The 21756-nt window shown below is 47.8% G+C and overlaps 1 protein-coding gene across 1 annotated transcript in view; it reads right to left on the bottom strand.

The window, feature by feature from the left end:
• The window catches only part of FOXN3 (forkhead box N3), a 282909-nt gene that overhangs the window by 119845 nt on the left and 141308 nt on the right, over positions 1-21756 (bottom strand). The window contains exon 4 of the mRNA XM_008053223.1: positions 4986-5050. Within this exon, the coding sequence (XP_008051414.1) occupies positions 4986-5050 (65 nt within the window). The remainder of the gene's footprint in view (positions 1-4985; positions 5051-21756) is intronic.

The following is a 21756-nucleotide window of genomic DNA, read 5'->3' as shown; positions in this document are numbered from 1 at the left end:
GTGCACCTGTAGTTCCAGCTACTTGGGAGACTGAGGCAGGAGGATCACCTGAGCACAGCAGGTTGAGGCTGCGGTGAGCCATGATCATTACACTGCACTCCAGCCTGGGAGACGGGGCGAAACACTGATCTTGAGAAATGTCCTAGCAGATGCACGAGTTTTAGCAGGGAAGGTCAAGGACACAATGAAACCACCTCCAGAGGATGTCAGCCCGATTTTCCTACATTTCATGGTTTTGTGACCCCAGCTGACCTTGATTAGACTGCTGCACTCCAGTCTGGGCAACGGAGTGAGAATCCAACTCAAAAAAAAGAAAAAAAGAAAAAAAAGGAATCTCAGTCCTTCCCAAGGACCTTACCTTACAGGAGACACATGACGCCCTCAGGTGCCATGTGGCTTGCCCAGGGTCACAAAGTCTGCCAAGCAGCAGGGTCACGAGCAGAACCCAGCATCCCCCCGACCCATCACCAGTGATCCTCCCACCACAACTCATTTCTGACATGCTGTGTACTTGCCTTTGAGCCTTTGTGGCATGACATACAACCAAGGGGGAAATCTCACACATCTCAGAATAACGACACAGGGCAGAGTTGTGGGAGGGGGTCAGGACTGTGGGGAGCCGATGGTACACACTAGCACTCCCAGGACAGTCCAGACGTGACACCAGCCCAGTATGCGGGACACTGGCCTGTGCCGAAGTGAGCCACCCAAAGATCATCGACTTCCTGCACATTTCACGGGTTGCACACACATGGGTGCACAGGAACAGCATGCATCGGGCAGGAATAGAGCCAGCTTCCTGTCTCCCTGTGTGGAGGCTCTATGGCAATATACCACCATGCTCCGTGCACTAAAAATGTCTTCAAGGATTTCTGCTGCACTAGCTTGTCTAGTCGGTCATCAAAAGGGAACAGAAATGAAGATCTGTTAGGCACATGACAGACTTTATTTATTTTTATTTTATGTATTTATTTTTGTTTTTGATTTAGGGCCTCACTCTGTCACCCAGGCTGGAGTACAGTGGCACGATCACAGCTTACTGTAGCCTCAACCTCCTTGGGTGATCCTTCCACCTCAGCCTCCCGAGTAGCTGAGACTATAGGCCTATGCCACCAAGCCTGGCTAATTTTTTGATTTACTGTAGAGGCGAGGTCTCGCTATGTTGCCCAGACTGGTCTTGAACTCCTAGACTCAAGCAATCCTCCTGACTCAGCCTCCCAATATGCTGGGATTACAGGCATGAGTTATCTCACCTGGCTGCATGTCTCTTTTCATTAAAAAATAAGAGAGATGATTAAAATAATTAGACTAATGATAAAAACTGTATCTCAAACACACAGAGGCCACAACACAGAGACACACAGATATATGGAGGGGGACAGTTGGGGACACCTGTCAGCTGGCCACCCCCACATGGCTCTGAACAAGCCACTTCTGTTCTGGGTCCCCTCAGAACAATCTGTGTGTCCCCTTCTGCTCCCCGCCTGGTTTCATTGTCCAAGGACTAGAGAGCTCTCAGCCTGCTGCCACAGTCTCCAGTCGCCGATGTATCATCTAAAATAAACACTGAATTGATAAAATGACCAATGATGTTAAGTGCCCGGGCCTGCTGGAATCCATACTAAACCTTACCCCGTCATCCTCCAACCCGAGAGGTCACTCAGCAGCCCCCGTGCCAGAGACTCCGAACCAAAACACAGGCGCCCCACTCAACGCCCGCTGGGTTAATTTCCACAATTGGCTTTGTGCGGAGAAAACAGATAGACTACTTTTTGCTCTAAGCTGAGCCACCACAAACATCAACTGGTTCTCAGCATAACTAGGATGTCACTGATTTCCGCTTCATTTCAGGTTTAACCTCCATTACTTCCTCTTCAGACATCATATTCTTCTTAAATGTTTATAGAGTACATCACATCACCATACAAAGGTGTCCATGTAGGACGTGGTAGCTCATGCTTGTCATTCCAGCACTTGGGGAGGCTGAGGCAGGAGGATCATTTGAGCCCAGGAGTTCGAGACCAGCCCGGGTAACACAATGAGACCTCGTTTCTACAAAAAAATTAAGACAGGCATGGTAGCACATGCCTGTAATCCCAGCTACTTGGGAGGCTGAGGAAGGAGGATTGCTTGAGCCCAGGAGGTCAAGGCTGCAGTGATCCATGGTCGTGCCACTGCACTCCAGCAACTTGGGAGGCTGAGGAAGGAGGATTGCTTGAGCCCAGGAGGTCAAGGCTGCGGTGATCCATGGTCGTGCCACTGCACTCCAGCAAGAGCGATAGAGTGAGACCCTGACACAAACAACAACAACAACAACAAACAAAAACAAAGGTGTTCATGAAACGCTCCTACCCCCACCGGCCTTGAGGCCACTGTCACCAGGCTCACTGGGATGCTGTAGTCTGTCTGCTTGCCTTCTTACAATGCCATTTTTCTCCTGTTTCCATGTACCCACATCTGCCTGTTTTTCAAGGTCTTGCGTGGGTATCAGTGCTCCCCAGTGGCAGCCCCCTGCTCCCAAGCTCCTGAAAAAGTCCATCTCCCTACATGCCTCCCTACACGACAGAGCACACCTGCCTGCTTCCAGTCCTGAGTTCCTCCAGTCTCAATTCGGTGCCACGCTGTATAGCAAGTTCTCTCCACCCTGGGCTGGCCGGTCCTGCTCGTGACCCATAATTCCTGACACATCACTCGGGCTGGCTTCTCCTGGACGGTCCTTGGGCCCCTGGCATCCCAACGTGGCTCCTGTGTCACCCCCACGTGGCCAGGCTGTACCTTCTCTCCCAGTTCCCAAAACTAGGATTTTGGGAGACAGGTATCCCAGACCCGCTGAGATGGAGATGGGGGGGCGGGTCTCACTATGTTGCCCAGGCTACAGAACTCTTCCCTGGTCTGATGAGCTATAGAAATCTCCTCCCACTGGACAAGAGAAGGGACGTGTGATGGATTTTGAAAATGTAACTATAAGAACAATGTGAGCAGAAATCAGGTCGGCTTTCTTCCACTGGATTCTGCCCTAAACCTCCCCATGGCATGACTGGGAGGTTCCCACAGCTTTATTCCTGAAACTTTTACTCAAGCGCATCAGTGACTTCTGGATGGCCCAGTGCCACTCATGAAAGGAATGCAAAAAGTATCCACAAAGATGAACACCCGGAGTCCGAGAAAGCTTATCACAATAAACACGGCTCAAGAACTTCACACAGACATAGCCAATGCAGAAACACCACTCTCAGAAAGGAAGGCAAGCAAAATCCCTGCCCATACTCCCAGACCACATTGGATTCTTTAGGTTTTCAAATGTCCAGAAAGGTAATAGGTTGTATTTAACTGGAAGTGGCTTCGATAAACACCGCAGAACCACACTAGCTTAATTCTCAGTGTCTGGAGTCATTGGGAATTTTAACTCTCTCAGGAAGAGATTGGCGTCTATACCCAAGAGACAGGGTCGCAACTTCAGAAACCTTTTGATATCGGTATTTTCCTCATGCTGTGGCCACAGACACAAACAAACAACCTCACTCAGAGCAAATCTGACTGAATGTGTAACTGAATGAATAAGAATTCTCCAAGAAAACAAACGCTCTTTTCTCAAAATAATCTGAAAATGAATGATATTTGTATCACGGCTAGAGTTTTGGAGGAAAATGATACAAGTGACTTCGAAACTCAGTTGGAATGAACCCAAAGGCGGATCATAACCAGTTTCTCCTTACACCATCCGAAGGTAAAACAGAATCCACTTTTTAAAATTATGTATTAATTCTTGAGAGCGGAGGAAGTTTCTTTTATTTTCTTAAACATTTCAGATCTCTATGATGGTTATTAAAATGAGGATTAGCCAGATTTGCCTGATTAAATCTGTCCCAAGCAAAAATACAAAGAAATTCTTCCATTCCCAATTTCACAAGCTATTACAAAGGCAGCATGCAACTGCCTAGCCTCTAAATCAACAACCAAGATGCGCTGATGTCCCTCCCAGTGGAGTGAGCCACTCCAGTGCCCTGAAGCTGAATGCCTCTCTCCTTAGCCATGTTTCTACTCCACTGCCTCACCCACATGGCTCTCAGCGGGTGCTTTTCAGGGAAAGAGGCTAAGTACACCTCCAAGTCAAGCAGGAGATGCTCAAATCCCTCTCCGCGGAACAGGATGGCTCAAAAGCTGTTACACAGCCAAATCCATCTGTGTCTCACTGGCCAGGCCTGTCTCTCCCCATCTGATGAACAGGGACTGGAGGGGTTAAGGAACTTGAAGCCCCCGGGGGACCAGTTGATTCCAATTCCCTACAGTGTAGATATCCAAAGCAGCATTCATCCAGAAGGAACTTCTAGAAGTATTTAAAAAGCATCCTTTGGCTACCTTTAACCATTTATTCTTCTTGAACTTTGGCCATTTCCAAAGAGACTAACCAGAAAGGCAGTTGGAATTCCATCAGCACAGTGGGCTGGACAACAGCAAGGCGTCCTCTGTAGATGACACCTGGGGACCAGCGAGGGGGGACTGTATTCTGAGCCTCATAATAAACCACAGCCGACCTGCTGGGCACACGCAGACACAGGGGGACAGCAAGGAATGTGTGTACCCCAATGCTGACCAAGGTGCCCCGACACCTAACCCATCATTATCAGCCCAAGTGGTGGAAACACACAAAAGTGTTTGCCCCTGTCAGCCCGGTTCAGGTGGCCATCGCACCCAAACAGCCATGTCCCTCCAACTTCACCACAGCAAGTCAAACACTTCTAGAACACCTGTGATGGCGGCCCAGAGAGGCAGTCCTCGGCGCATGATTTCACACTCATACTTCCCAGGCATCAAGAGACTTGAGCAGGAAGGAAGGAAGAGAGGTGGGCACACAGACCAGCCACAACCGTCACGTTTCTCTGGGGAGTAGCCCCTCGTGAGTGGGACACAATGCTCCCTCTGACACTCACCAGAGAGGAGCCACGATAGGGTGGGGGGCAGGGAGGGGTGCTCCCGGGACCTACCTTGGAGAAGGGCCCCGTTTCTCTTGAAGAAGGTGCTGCCTGGCCAGATGGAGGGACCTGATGTGCTGGAACAGAAGAGACATCAACGTGAGAGCGGGCTCACGGCGTCCAGCCTCCCCGGCCCCTCCTGTACACGTCACTCAACCCCAGGCGCATGACAGATACCCTCTGAAAATGTGTCTCTGACATCCATCAGAATTGTGCTATTTCACACAGCTTCGGCCCAACTCACACCTGGGCATTGAGCTTACCTGCAGGTAAACAAAATGGCAAATTCACACAGTCCTATGGCATAGCTTCTAGTTTAAGATTTTTTGGGAGTAAGTTGGGGTTTCACTCCGTCATCCAGCCGTGAATTCAGTGACACAATCACAGCTCACCGCAGCCTCAACTTCCTAACTCAGGTGATCCTTCTGCCTCAGCCTCCTGAGTAGCTGGAACTATAGGTGTGTGCCACCACATCCAGTAATTTTTTTTATTATTTTTTGTAGAGACGAGATCTTGCTATGTTGTCCAGGCTGGTTTTCAGTTCTTCAGCTCAAGAGATCCTCCCACCTCGGCCTCCCAAAGTGCAGGATTATAGGTATGAGCTACTGTGCCTGGCCCAAATTTAAGAATATTTGCTAAACTGAAACACCTCGCCACGTTTTCTGAGACCACATGGGTTTTTCCGACACTTCTAGTGTGTGCCTGTTACAAATGCAAACTTGTCTTTCTTGGCATTTCTACAACAAAATCTTTAATATACAGATATGACCTTGGTCGACTTCCTCCTTCCCCGACTTCTCTTGTTTCGTCTCCTGTTTTCAATTTCTTGGCTTAAAACGTTGCCCTCCAAACCCTATAAAACATTTTGCAGATATGTTACCACCCACAGTCTGGGAACAGGAGAGGCAAGAAAATAAAGATCAATATATCACAGAGACACTCACTGCATTTAGAGACGGGTATTTTCACTATCTTAAGACATCCAGTGGAAAACTTTATAACCAAGCCAACCCTAGTAAAATATTCTAAGTGTGGAAAGTTGGTTATTCCAAATTGAGCACGGTAGGAAGCACTTAGTCAAAAATGTTACTCCTTCCAGCCCAAGAGGTGGTATAAATTACCTTCACCAAAATAGTACATGGGGCCAGGCATGGTGGCTTACGCCCATAATCCCAGCACTTTGGGAGGCCAAGGTGAGAGGACTGCTTGAGCCCAGAAGTTCAAGAGCAGTCTTGCTATCATAGCACAAGGCCTCATCTTTACAAAAATAATTTAAAAATTAGCTGGGCATGGTGTTGCACACCTGTAGTCCCAGTTATTCAGGAGGCTGAAACAGAAGGATCACCTGAGCCCAAGAGGTCAAGGATATAGTGAGTTGTGATCATGCCACTGTACTCCAGCCTGGACAACAGGATGAAATCCCAACTCAAAAAAAAAAAAAAGACATGGCAAATGATACTAGTTAATGTATTATCGATCACCTTCAATATTACAAAGATAAATAATTGATCTGAGTAATATATTTGTATCAAAGTCTGGCAAACACACATACACACACATAGAAACACAAAGGGCTATACAATGAATGCTTCCCAGTCAATCATAGTCTCCAGTTAGTAGGGTGGCAACACTGTCAGCAAGGAGCTATGCCCATGACACACTGCTACCTGGAATTCCATTCCCAGAGGTACGAACAGTACAGCAAGTTTAAGGATGCACTGCCTGACTGAAGAGTCAAGAGGGAAAAAGCTAGAGTGACAGCATAAAATCACCGTCACATATCAAAATAAAGTTTTACTAGTGCCAGAAAACACATGCTGGGACCCTTGATGTCAGTGAGGCTTTTGTTTGGTTTGGTTTTGGATCCACGGTACTCAAATTACCCAAGACAAATGCATCTTCACTATGGTTTTTCCTCTAGTCCTGACACCAGTGCAGGCAGCTGTGACTTCTGAGTGGCCATGAGCTGCACTGGGCACAGTGGACCTGATAGACTGGGGTGGGGGTCTCAGAATGACAGGGGCCAGCCAATCTTACTTTTCTGATTCCTGTCCTTTTCTATTTGGGGGAATTTAAGGTTCAACGCTGCCTGAAAAATAATGTGCATTAAAATACCTGAGATTATGTTTTCCCAATCCCAGCAAGCTCTCAGGATTTTATCATCTTATAACAAAGTAGGAAACAGCAAGCTGGCCATCACCCATATGAAATCACCTGATTTATAAGGATATTTAAACACTGAGGGCTTCATTAGAGTGGAGTTGGCGCTTCTGGAGAATTCAATAATTGAGTCTTACTGCAGGAACCTGACTATCCAGCTTCCTTCCTTCCAAATCTCCTCTTTATCCTGACCTTGATTTGGTTGAAAACTGAGTAGATACCAGGGACAGAGCAAGTATAGGGGAAGAAGGTTGGATAACTCCAGAGGTTGAGATCAGGAAAATTCTCTGTATGACAGAAATCCCCCCTAAAGATAACACAGCATCCCTTTCGTGTATGTAAGTCACTGACTACCATCCTGTGGTGACCTGTGGTGCTGTAGAACTCATCTGTATCTGACTCAGGGAGAGGGACTTTGCTGGCCACCCTCGTCCCTTGGCTGGTTCCTGTTGTAACTGATGAATTCATGTGTGGTCTTTTTCTGGCTCAGAGTAAGCCAGTTCCTGCCATATTCCCTATAGAGCCTTGGAGCTTCTGGGGCCCATGCCCTCCACCCTTCTTCTGGACATCTTCTAACTGCTAAGAAGGTCCAGGATGTATGTAGCCCTAACTGGGAAACATGCTTGGCACTGACAAAGACTTGGGGATAAATTAGAAGGTGGAGAGATGGTCATCAAAACTCATGAGCAGACACCTGCAGCCCACCCCTCTTAGCTCATAGAAGGTGGAGATGTGATCATCCAAACCTGTGACCAGACTACTGTAGCCCACGTTCTTAGCTCATGGTTTGCTTAATCATGGCTGTAAAAGTATATAAAGCTTGTCAAAAGCAAGCACATGTTCTTTCTCTTAATGCATCCATGCTCTTTGAGCATGTCTTTCCTTCTAATAAATTCTCTTAAACTCTCTTTGGAGTTTAAGACAGATGGAAGCAGGTCTCCAGAACAAACGCATACCCATGTATTCCCAGAACCACCTGAGCCCACTCTCTCCCTCCATATCTGAAGTGTCCTCAACCATGTTCTTTCTACCTGTACAAATCCTATACAGCCTATCCATCTACCTGTTCAATTCACATCTCAGATCCTGGGGACACTTCATCCGGTTACTCTCAACCTGCTACGTCTCCATTCTCTGAATCCTTCTGTTATGGTCCAAGTAACGCTCGGCTGCTCTCCTTGGTATCAATAAATCAAAGAGGCACGGAACTGGTAGAAAGAAGTTTGTTTCTGAGTTCTAATGGTTCTGCTCACCCTCCAGGCTTTTACACTTCACTTTGTAAGACCAGAGTTGTTAGTACCTATACATCAGCCACGTGATCACCAGAGCATTGTGTAGAACTTGAGTTTCAGCTGCATTTATCGATAGTGACATTTTTTGGTCCAGACTTCCGGGTGCCAGGTAACAGAAGTTCTCAAAGCTTTTATCAGTAGGGCTCTACAGAAGCATTAATCAAGTTTGCCATAGAGTAAAGGGAGTTCACAAGGCCTAAGACATCATGCATTACACAAAAGTTATACAAATCACAAAATTTAAGATTACATCGATACAAAAGTTATACAAATCACAAGGTTTAGGATTACATTGATACTATATTACTCAAATGTATAACCACTCAATAAAAGGGAGTAAATGGGGATTTGCATCTTTCAGTTGATTAGGCATAGTCTACAGGGAAGTCAAGGATCCCCGAAGCTACTTACTGGGAAGGCACAGGAGATAAGGGGACTCTCAGTAATGTGCTCAGGAATGTGCAGGAGGCTTGAACCCTTGCTATACTCTTCTCTAGGGGCTGTGACAATATGGACGTTGCATCACTTCTGGCAATGACTGTGCAGCTCGCTTGAGAATGGTCACACGTGGTGGGGTCTCCCCATTCCGATGCCTTGTGCCTTGAATCTACAGCCCAGAGGTGCGACTGCATCTCACCTGACCATGGCAGACGTCACTTGGGCCAAGGCTAACGATCACTCCTCTTCTAGAACTCACAAAGTTCATGGTACATAGAAGATGGCCATCACTATCCTACTAAGTGATTTTGAAAAGTCGCAGGAAGACTACCTGCATCTCCCTAATGAAATTATTTCAAACTCTAAGGATTAAAACAAAAAGCTCTTACAGATATAATGAAATCTGTAACGAAGGATCTAGCCTATATCATAACGTCTTCCTCCATGTCGACCATCTCACATAAAAACTCAAAAATCTTTAAAAATGGAAACAAAATTATAAATCTCATCACTGACGGTAAGGAATAGGCTAGGCAATTTGGATTACTCTTTCCTGTGATTTCTTGATTACTTAGGAATACATAAATAACTAGATAGTGCATGTGTATTCTTGATAATACAGAATGCATGTTTGGGTACAGACTGAAAAATTCTGCTTAAAACCTTGGCTCCAATTTTAGATGCAGAGGGCTCATGATAGGGCTCAGGAACAGATGCAAAGGTGTTTATCATTATCTTTGTGCTACACAGTTTCTAATTTTACATATGAAAACCAAGGCATCATTCAGTATAAAGTACATTATTTGCATGATATATTTGCATTTGTAAAACACCCACATTTACTTTTACTGCTTAATGGGCCCTGGTTTAAATGGACCACTTGGTATAAATGGAGTACACTGGTTCCCAGCTCAATGGTGCTGATAAGAAAACGCCTCCTTTTAGATGCAAATGAGCCCCCTAATCACAATTAGAATGGTGGAGGGAGGGAGACTGGGAGGCTAGGCAGCTGGGCCGACAGCTCCCAGTCTAGCAGGGCCCTCTGGTTCTCACTCCTCCCTGGAACTGCAGCCTGGACTTCCCCAAGGACGTCTGTCCTGCGGCCCCCGGGATAAACGCAACAATTCCTGAGGGGCCGGGAGAGAGCAGAAACAGTGCGAGAATCTGGGCCCAGGGTGCTGGTGTGGCCGCGCCTGCCGGTGACATGCATTATACCAAACCTGTCCACAGCATCAGATTTTAAGCAATCCGGTTCAAAGGACAAAGGGGAGTCACAGGCAGGAAAACTGCCCTTGAGAGATGGACAGAGGAGAGGCAAGGGATACACAGGAACCACGGAGCCCCTGCTTAAGATGCTCCCCACACTCACGCCCAGAGACACCCCGAAAATGGCACAGCCTCTCTGAGAAACACACCGCAGTTCCTCACAAAGACAAGCAGAGGAATATCACCTCATCCAAGGGTTACAAGACAGGGAAGCCGCAGGAGTAGCTTCCAAAACAAAGGTCACAAGCCAGCAAGACCAAAGATGGAGCTGAAAGTGACCTCCACTGTCCCTCTTGCCCACCGCATGACCGTTATAATGCACCAGCACGCCAGAAGACACACCCAACCACGCCATGACAGTTTACCATCACCATGGCGACCCCAGAAGTCGCCCTCTATGGTTCAAAAAAGGAAAAGTTTGATTCCAGGAACCACCCTCCCTTTCCTGGAAGATCCATGAATCCTCCACCCCTTGCTTGGCCTGCCATCAAGAGACAGCAATGAAAGCCAAGGCAGGCGATGCCCAGCTGCTGTTTTTCCTGTAGACCAGCCCAGGCCGCTCTTCCCAAACAGTCACCTGCTCTGTCAGTCCATTAAACTATTATTTTCCAACTGAACCTCAGCGATGTGCTGGGAGGCTCTGCCTGTGCATCCGTGTCTTTAATAAACTTATTTTTTGCCTCCTTCTTGTAGCTCGAGCTTAAATTCCTTCTAGTGTGAACCCAAGAACCCACTCGGGTTCTCAGCCAAACTCCAACACTAGAGTCCACCTGCATCATCTTTCTTGGTGACTCCAGTGAGATTCCAAAGGTGGGGTCCCCTCGCCTGTATCAGTCACACTTCGGGATATATTCCCCAAATCACTGAAAGCAGGGACTCACAGGGATACTTGCCCACCCTTGTTCACAGAAACACCATTCATAACAGCCAAGAGCAGCCCAAGGGTCCCTCGGAATGAATGAAATGAGGACTATGCATGCATAAGAATAATTAGGGGGAAACCCCCCCAAATCACAATGTTCTTTTGGAGGGCGGGCCTCTTGTAGTACAGACTTCCCCTGCTAGGTACGTGTTCTAGGAACCCATGGGCATGGGCATGTGTGAACCTGCTGGTGTTGTCGTGAAAGGTTGCATTCAGCTTTGGTGGTTTTTGTTTTGTTTTTTTTTGCGAGTTTTTCCATGTGTTTGCCCACTTCATGATGGGTGACTGAGGAGCACACCTACCCATACCACACTGAGTGTTCAGCAGTTTTTTATCCAAAATGGCATGACCCCAGTGCCCCGCCCTCCCTATTAACCTGATTCACCCCATGAGTTGTTTTTTTTTTTGTAACCCTGGATGAAAAAAGTCCTCAAAGGGAAACGTTTTGCGGCTCTGAAAGACGTGGAACAAAAAATGGCAGAAGCACTAAAAGGCATCATTTTGGACGAGGTTCAAAAACTGTTTTGAGCAGTAGAAAAAGTGTCTCAATAGGTGTATTGCATCAAACGGAGAGTATTTTGAAGGTGACTGGAATTTAAACATGTAAGAAAAAATACATAATTTTTTATAAGTAAATTCCAGGTACTTTTGGGTCCCCTCTTGTAATTCAGTCTTTAAAAGGAAGGAAATGCAGCTGGGTGCACCTGTAATCCCAGCGCTTCAGGGGCGGGAGGTTGGCTTGAGCCCAAGAGTTGGAGGCCACAGTGAGCCATGATTGCACCACTGCCTTCCAGCCTGGAAGATCCCATCTAAAATAACAGAGCAAGATCCCATCTAAAATAACAGTAACAATAAGGAGATGCTAGCATAGCTGCAACACAGATGAAGCTCCTAAGAATTTTATGCTAAGTATAATAAGCCAGTTACAAAAAAGACAAATACTGTATGATCTCACTTGCATGTGTTATCTAGAACAGTCAAGTTCACAGGCAGAAAGTAGCATGGAGGTTGCTGGAGCTGGGTGAAGGGACCAGGACACAGATGTTTAATGAGCACAGTTCAGTTTTGCAGAATGAAGAAAATTCTGAAGACAGATGGTGGTGATAGCTGCACAACTGAAGGTACTTGATGCCACCGGGTCATCTACTTAAAATGGCTGAGATGATACATTGTATTTCAAGTATACGTTATTTTATTTACAGTTATGTTTCTTAATTTTTTGCTTTTTATCTTATTCTATTCTATTCTATTTATTTTATGTAGAGCCAGGTCTCACTATGTTGCCCAGGCTGGTCTCGAACTCCTGGTCTCGGGGATCCTCCTGCCTCACTCAGCCTCCCAAAGTGCTATGGTCACAGGTGTGAGCCACCACACCCGGCCTCAAGTGTATTTTACCCCAGCTTAATAAGCAAATAAATGACAGACAATCAGGCAGACAGACAGATAGACAACAGCACCCAGCTCTGGACAGAGGGCTGGCTGGCTTCCTCTCTCTCCTCTTACTCATCCCTTCAATGAATAAACATGTTTGTACATTGCCAGGGGGACACTGCCATGAGGTAACTATCCTGCCCTATAGAGACAGGAGGGCGGATGGCAAATGGATAAAATAAAGGATTCTGGGTCGTCCTGAGGATGACATGCAGTCTGGACCCGGCTCGGAGACCCCTGCCTCTGGGTCCACTGATTACTATGCCAATAATGAAGCCAGACGCTATGATCCTTGGGACAATGTCTCTTTTTAAAAACATATTCTTTTCTCCCTCCCTCTCTCCTTTTCTTTCTTTTTTTAAATATAGATGGGAGTCTCACTGTGTTGCCCAGGCTGGTCTTGAACTCCTGGACTCAAGCAATCCTCTTGATTCAGTCACTGCCAAGTTCTCCTGCTGCCTCCTTGGAACAACTGGAGAGCCTCCACCGGTGTCCCATCTGGTTGTGTGCTCAGCAAAGAGCACATGCACATCAACACCAGCCACCCCCACAGCCAGAGAGCAGCCTTCAACAAGCCCTCGTAAGAGCACTCTTGGGGAGCACCAAAATGCACCTCCATCCCATGCAACTGCTCTGTCTTGGCCTCACTGACCCACAAACACAGAGGCTAAGTCCTCGAGGACCAGCGTGTGGGTACTGGCAGGTCCTTGACAGGGAGGTGGCCGAGGGTGGCATGGGGACAGCTCCAACCTCTTCTCCTCTGGCCATGTTAACCTCAGAAGGGAACCAGTCAGGCTGTGTCTTCGTGGGAGGAACAAAGAGGGGGAACCCCCAAAAACCCAAAATTCACTTGTAAAAAATTGTGTATTTATTCCCACGTGTTTAAACTTCAGTCACGTTCAAAGCTTGATGCAATACATCCACTGAGACACTTTTCCTACTGCTCACAACAGTATTTGAACTCGTTCCTTTTGATGTCTTTTTAGTGCTTCTGCTGTTTTGCTTTGTTTCACCTCTTCCACATCAGCAGTTCTGATGTTTCCCCTTGAGGACTTTTTTCAGTCGGGGAAACAATAGAAAAGTTGATGGGGTGAGATTGGGTAAAGGGGGAGATGGATCATGCCATTTGGGGTCCAAAACTGCTGAATACTCAGTATCATGTGGGCAGGAGGGCTCATAAATCACCTATCATGAAAAGGGCAAACACGTTGAAAGAATCTCCAAAAAAATTCACAGAAGCCGAACACAGCCTCTCACCACAATACTTTGCTGGTGTACTGATGCCGATGGGAACCTAGAACACTGACCTAGCAGGGAAGCCTGTACTTCAAGGGAAAGGGGCCCCCCTCCAAAAGATAATGTGATTTTGGGGGGATTCCTCCTCATATGGGATGAGGATCCTCAGCCTCTCTCTCCTGCCCTGGGTGATGCCTTCATGGGGGTCTTGACAGCTGTGCAAAGGTGGAACCGACAGGGGATCTTACATCATCCTGGTATGGTTGGAGTGCTGTGATCTAAATCAAAACTAAAACCTGCTCCTTCCCAAGGAAACACTTGTGGAGTCAAAATGTCCATTCGGCTGAAACTGGGTTGCAGGCTTTGTAAACCTTGGGACCTTCTCCATCATCAGGAGGCCAGCCACACATGGGTGTCTTGTCTCATGACAACAGCATCATTCTGAGCTGGTGACCAAAAGCCACACGTTGCCCACCGGATAACGCTCATGACATTATCTTCACTCCTTCACGTATGAAAACAACGTTCACAGAAAGTACCTTGACAGAGTAAGGTCACTGCGACCCATCTGTTGGTCTTACAGGTCTTTTGAGATCTCGAGATGGGAATGTTTAGTCATGTCTGGACAGTCTGATTCCTGGCACTTCCTGTGACATGAAAACCAGTCTCAGACAAGGAAATGGCTGATTTGTGGGGAAACTCTGATCTTCCTAGGTCAGTCACTCCTTCCTGGGAAAGCCAGTCTCACTGCACAGCCCACCACAAAGACGAGACAGAAATGCTGATGGCACAGAGGGACACCTCCATCTAAATGCCATATTGGGAAGACCAAGTCCAGGCCTCCCGGTGATCACCTTGTATGTAATGGTGCGATGTTTATTTTTATTTTATTAATATTTTTTTGAGTCAGGGTCTCACTCTGTCACCCAGGCTGGAGTGCAGTGGCATGATCACAGGTCACCACAGCCTTGACCTCCTGGGCTCAGGTAATCCTTCTGCCTCAGTCTCCCGAGTAGCTAGGACTATAGGTGTGTGCCACCAGGCCTGGCTAATTTTTTTTTTTGTAGAGATGAGGTCTTGCTAAGTTGCCTAGGCTGCTCTAGAGCTCCTGGGCTCAAGAGATCCTCCTGTCTCAGCCTCCCAAAGTACTGGAATTACAGGCATAAGCCAACACACCCAGCCCCACGATGGTATTAGGTTCAAAGTGAACATAGTTTCAAAAAAGCAATGTCGCTTTCTGGCCATATTTATACAACTCTGAGGGTGTGTGGACTGACATTCCGATACATGGCCATATACAGCTTCACTTCAGTGCCTTCATTCCTGGGCATGAACAGTCGAGCATGGTCGCGTGTGCGGGCTTTCTGTTTGTTCAGCACTTCCCAACTCTCCAAATTCCCGAGGCATGCAAGAATGCCCACATCAGGGATGCTTTCAACATGTTCCAGAAAACCTCAGCCTCCAGAGCCTCTGGGGGAAACTGGGTCACACACATGAACTGGGACTCCTGGGCTGGGTCCTCACACTCCCCTTAAGTCTGCTGATTACATGCAGGTGACATCCCTGCCAGGGATCAGCCCTCCACATCAGCGCCACCTGGCCCAACCAGCACTCCAGATGGGACTCCCCCTCCAGGGCCACCAGCAGGGCCCAGCACCAGCTGAGGAGGGGGTGAGGCACCCACTGTGCCAGGCTCCCTCTGCCCCTGCACCTCCACCCTCGTGAGAGGCCAGGTCCAAGGAGTCACATCTAGCATCAGTCCAGCCCAGCTCCGTCTTTCTGGAGAAGACACTTTATGTTCAGGCATCTTTTGCTTGCATTAAACTTCTCCCACTTCATTCATTCATGTAGAAACAGGCACTCGTTCGCAATGACTCCATCTATTTTTTTTTTTGAGTCAGGGTCTCACTCTGTCACCTAGGCTGGAGTGCCGTGGCACAAGCACAGTTCACTGTAGCCTCGACCTCCTGGCTCAGGTGATCCTCCCACCTGAGCCTCCAAAGAAGCTGGGATTCCAGGCACACACCACAGCACCTGGCTATTTTTTTTATTATTATTTTTTGTAGAGACGAGGTCTCACTATGTTGCCCGGGCTGGTCTCGAACTGCTGGGCTTAAGCAATACTCCCACCTTGGCCTCAAGTCTGCTTCAATTTTTGTATAATCCAGTTAATTGTATGCTCAGAACCACTCCTGGCTCCCTGTGGCCTGTCACTTCCAGGGTCCTTTGTGTTAAAAGACTGCCTCAACTTGCTTCAGCTTCATCTCCTGTTATCCCTTGTCCTGCAACTTTTGCTCTGATGATCACTGGTGGTCCCTTACCTCTGCCTCCGCTCACTCAGCTGCCCTGCCTGGAATGTCCTTCTCTCCCTCCAGACTCTTATGAATTCTTTTTTTTTTGAAACAGAGTATCACTCTGTCACCCAGGCTGGAGTGCAGTGGCATGCTCACAGCCCCTGCAGCCTCAACCTGCTGGGCTCAGGTGATCCTTCTGCCTCAGCCTGCCCAGTAGCTGGAACTACAGGCATGCTACCACGCCAGGCTAATTTGTTGATTTACTGTAGAGATGAGGTCTCACCAAGTTGCCCAGGCTGGTCTCAAACCCATGGGCTCAGACAATCCTCTCACCTCAGTCTCCCAAAGTGTTGGGATTATAGGCATGAGCATGAGTCACTGCACCTGGCCTTTTTTTTTTTTTTTTTGAGTTAGGGTCTCACTTTGGCTCACTGCAATCTCAACTTCCTGGGCTCAGGCAATCCTCCTGCTTCAGACTTCCAAGTAGCTGGGACTACAGGTATACACCACCATGCCTGGCTAGTTTTTTGATTGATTGTAGATACAAGGCCTCACTATGTTGCCCAGGCTGGTCTCAAACTCCTGGACTCAGGCAATCCACTCCCCTTGGCCTCCCAAAGTGCTGGGATTACAGGTGTGAGACACCACGCCTGGCCCTCTTATGCATTCTTGAAAATACTGTTCCTCCTATCTTTTTCCCACCTCCCTTCATGTCTAGAGCAGTCCCTGTCTCTCTCCTCGGTTTCCCTTACATCACACAATATTTTACTTTATTTACTTAGGGAGTTCGAGTGTGAGCTCTCTGAGGACACTGACTGCCTCATGAGTCTAATGTTCTCAATACCTGACACAGAGTAGGTTTTCAACAAATGTGGGCGCAGAGGCTCACACCTGTAATCTCAGTACTTTGGGAGGTTGAGACGAGAGCATCACCTGAACTCAGGAGTTCAAGACCAGCCTGGGCAATGCAGTGAAACCCCATCTCAACAAAAAATTTTAAAAAAATAGTAGGGTGTGTTGGCATGCACTTGTAGTCCCAGCTATTTGGGAAGCTAAGGCAGGAGCATCAATTGAGTCCAGGAGGTTGAGACTGCAATGAGTCATGATCATGCTACTGCACTCCAGCCTGAGCGACAGAGTGAGACCCCCAACTCAAAAAACAAACAACAAAAAAACCAACGTCTGCTGGAAAAACTCTCCCTATAGTGTAGACAGAGTTGGTATTAGGATCCTCGTTTTGAAGCTAAGAACACTTAATCCAGAAAGGGGAAGTCACTCAGGAGGGTGATGTGGCCAGGGAATGACACACCATGACCACTGTGTCTTGATGCTTATGTAACCACCGCTCCTTGCTGGTGTCTCCTGAGTGTTATCACCTACAGAAACTCAAAGGAACATGGAGGAGGTCATACAAACATGCCCTATGTCCAGACGATGTTCCATAGCACCCGCCCTTCACCTCCTTCCAGAACGCAGACTCAGGACGGTCCTATCATCCACTCCTCTCTGGGCCTTGTGAGCTCAGAGCCTGGGCAGCCATGTGCTAAATGATCTCTCTTCCGTCTCTGTACAAGTGCCGGGCTCTGTCACTTTGAAGCAGTTGACACCCCCCTCTGCCTCCCAGATAAACGGGCACTGGAGCAGCAGTGCACGTGCAATCCTTCCTTCCCGCTGCTGAGAGTTGAAAGCCGCCGTCCCAGCTTCTCTCGGGTGACCGTGCTGCTAAAAATAGTGTCGATGCTGTCACATGCAAACTTGAGCTGGACTGGAGAGCGGCTCCCCTTTTAGTTCTGAGCTGGTTCAACTTGAAAAGAGAGACAGCTGTTAGCACACGGCAGCGTGTTTACACGATGCTGAGCAAGACAGGCTCATAGTAAAAATACCGCGGGAGAGGGCCTGGCTTGGGCGTCAGGACCCGCTGACGATGCTTCTCCCTGCTGTGCTGGAGGGTGTGGGCACTGGCAGGAGAGAGAGCCACGGAGCCCGGCTCAGGGGGAATGACCATGGACATGACAGCAGCAAAGGCAGGAGAGAGGCTCCCAGAGACCCGACACTTCTGCCTGTGCTGTGTGGGTTGGGCAGGACAGGTGGTAAGGATGATCACACAGAGAAAAGGACACAGACCACAGGGAGCTGCTGAAAACATCTAAGAGCTGTTTTTAGAAATTGAGGAAACAAAGAATGAACACATTTGACGTCCTGGCTGTCCATGTGCTGCCTGACATCGGTTCGCTGGGTGGCCGGTTACTGACTCTGGGAATCTTCTGATAATGGCGCCCCAACTGAGGATAAAGCAAGGAGGATTGAACCCTGCCCTTTGTCTTCCTCTTGTCCCAATTCCTAAGCATAGGGCTCAATAAATCCCACTCTGGAAAGACCATTCTGATAGGTTTTTATTAACCCTGTGTAACCAGGCTCGCTTTCCAACCCGGCTCTGGTGCAATATCACACAGTGGATAAAGAAGAAAATCAGAGTGTTTTATGACCCTGTAAAGCCGTCTCCTGGGGACTCCTGGACCCGGGGCACGTCTTAAAACACCTGCTGTTCTTTCTGAAGACTGCCACCCATGTCAGCAAGACCATTTCTCCTACTGATTTCAAAATTCTTAGATAAGATCCTGACTCTAGTGTCTCATGGCCAGGTAGAAAATCTTGGAATACATCTATGACCTGCAAGCCCTGTTTGGAGATGCCCTGCCTTCTTGGGTTGAAACAAGGCAAAGCTTACATTACTGATGGATGGTTTTTTGTGACTTCTGTCTTTCTAGGATGTGTATAACTAAACTGCAATTCGACCGCCTTGGACGCATGTTCTCAAGACCTCTTGGAGCTGTGTCCCGGGCCGGGTCACTCACATTTGGCTCAGAATAAACCTCTTCAAGCACAACTGGCTGAACCTGGAATTTTTCCATCCTTGGTAGAGTGCACAGGCTTAGAAATCCAAGGAAACTGGAGCTTTCCACCCACTCCTCCCAGCTCAGGCCTCTGTAAGACATCATTTTAGCACTGTTGCCTCACCTGCCTTCTACCCAGAGCTGAGGTTAAGTGAGAAAAGACGCACCAAAGTGCCTGATGTAATGAGGACCCCGAACTGACGATGTCCTTTAAAAACATGTAGCCAGAAGAGATTGGGGACCAGTCTGGGACACAAAGTAGTTTCTTTTTTTTTTTTTTGAGTTGGAGTCTCACTCTGTCGCCCAGACTGGAGTGCAGTGGCCGCTCCCGGCCACCGCAGCCTCGACCTGCTGGGCTCCGGCGATCCTTCCGCCTCAGCCTTCCAAGTAGCCGGAATTTCAGGCATGCGCTACCATGTCCGGCTGATTTTTTGGTTTATTGTAGAGATGAGGTCTCGCTGCCCAGGCGGGTCTCAAACCCGCGGGCTCAGGCTATCCACTCACCTCAGCCTCCCAAAGGCACGGGATTACAGGCTGAGCCACCAAGTCCGGCTACAAAGTAGTTTCTTAAAAACAAAAAACAAACAAAAAAAACGGACAAATTCACTGACCAAATAAATACCGTTTTTTTCTTGCTTCTTAATTCTATGTGTCCAAAGGGTGACTCATACCATATTCGCTTAGAAAATATCATTTTATAATTTCTGAAGTTTTGTCCTAGAAAATCTGCATTAAGTCTTGCTAATGGGGGGAGGGAACCTGCCTGCAGCAGGACTCATCATGCTGGCCCAGTTTTGTTGTGTCTGCCCACTCTGGGCTACTAGGAGGTGGAAGCTGAGGTCACTGCACTGATGCAGGGGTACTGGTGACTCTTGCTTAAGAACCACCATTCTAAGCTGGTCACAGTGGCTTACGTCTGTCATCCCAGCACTTTGGGAGGCTAAGGCAGGAGGATCACTTAAAGTCAGTAGTTCAAGACCAGCCTGGGCAACAAAGCAAGACCTTGTCTTTACAGAAAAGTAGAAAAATTAGCTGAGTGTGGTGGTACACACCTGTAGTCCCAGCTACTCAGGAGGCTGAGGCAGGAGAATCGCTTGAGCCCAGAACTTCAAGGCCATGGTGAGTTGTGATTGTGCCATTGAGCAACAGAGTAAAACCTCGTCTCAAAAATAACCCCCCCAACAATGAACAAAATCACAGCCACCACTTGGACATTTCTGCTACACTTCACACACATTTCACAACCCTTAAGGTAGGAAACACTTCACGTTTGTCTTAAGTTATCTTGAGGGAACGACCCTCTATGATGTCACTATTCTACCCTCCGGGTTTCAAGGTCATGAGTCAGCGATACATGACCTGAGACAGCTTCTCTAAACATGCTCTGAGTTTTAGCAATATCTCCAGGTCCTGGTATTGCAAGGGCTTGTCACCCCCAAGTCAGATACTCTTGAACGGCAGGACAGACTCCTACACAGTTGTGTTATTAACACTCACTTTTTGTGAACAAAAGAATCTCCAGTGTCTGCCAAGAGTCTGTGGGCAGCTAGGTTGCCTGGCAACCAACAAGCTTGCTTCCTCCCAAATCTGGAAGAGCCACTGCTTAATCCAAACTCATTACAAAATGGGACAAATATTTAAAAGCTTTATCCCTGCAGAGGACAGGGCAGGGGGTTCCTGATAGAAGGGTTCCCACTGAGCAGATCTAACAGGACGCAGAGCAGGTCTAACTCTGGGTCACTGTCACAAGGAATGGACAAGCAATGCAGGACACCTGGATGTGTCTGCAACTTTCTTGATGTCCCTCTGCAGCATCCTAAGCAAAAGCAGGTGTTCTCAATTGGTAGCAGTGTGACTCCTGCCTGGTTCTCTAAGGATGATGGGGAGGGGACGTGGCTGAGAGGCATAGGCCTTTAAAATGCACACACTGTCTGCAAGGCTGTCATGAGGACACACCACCATCCCACGACCTCTGCAGAGCCAAGTGCATGTGAACTTGGCACCTTCCTCACACGGCCTGCCTCCAACTGCATCTGCAGTCCCCTCCCTCAAGAGTCACTCTAAGTTCTCTCTGCGGAGAGGAGGCCAGAATCTGTCTGGGGTCCCCAGGCTGGCCTCACTGCCATCAGGGCCCTATTGCCGGTGGCAAAGTTCTGAACAGTCAAAGGTCTAATGTCTAAGACCTGGCTTCACCCCAAAGCAGGGTTGGAGAAACAGAGAGGTCCATACAGACACACAGCACACCGTAAGCCACATTGGACTGTCTGGGAGCTAACTATGGCTTTTACATTTTTATTTTTTATTTATTGTATTTATATTTTAGTCAGGGTCTCACTCTGTACCCCAGGCTGGAGTGCAGTGGCACAATCATGGCTCACCGCAGTCTTGACCTCCTGGGCTCAGGCAATCCTTCCATCTCAGTCTCCTGAGTAGCTGGAATTACAGTTGTGCATCACCCTGCCCAGTTATTTTAAAAAGTTTTTTGTACAGATGGGGGCTCGCTATGTGGCTCAGGCTAGTCTCAAACTCTTGAACTCAAGCAATCCTCCCACCTTGGCCTCCCAAAGGGCTGGGATTATAGGCATTTTATATTTTTTAATGGCTAGAGGGGAAAAGAAGAAGAATATTTCATGGCAGGTGAAAATTATAGGAAACTCACATTTTAGTGCCTATAAATAAAATTTTACTGGCACACAACACACTTATTCCCGTGTGTGTGTGTATTTTGTGCTAAATATTTACTATATGATCCTTTACATTAAAAAGTTTGCAGAAGCCGGGCTCGGTGGCTCAGCCTGTAATCCCGCGCCTTTGGGAGGCTGAGGTGAGTGGATTGCCTGAGCCTGCGGG

Source organism: Carlito syrichta, unplaced genomic scaffold (assembly GCF_000164805.1).
Source record: "Carlito syrichta isolate Samal-C Ts95f unplaced genomic scaffold, Tarsius_syrichta-2.0.1 Scaffold287969, whole genome shotgun sequence".
NCBI lineage: Eukaryota > Metazoa > Chordata > Mammalia > Primates > Tarsiidae > Carlito > Carlito syrichta.
This window is presented reverse-complemented; position numbering and strand designations above follow the sequence as displayed.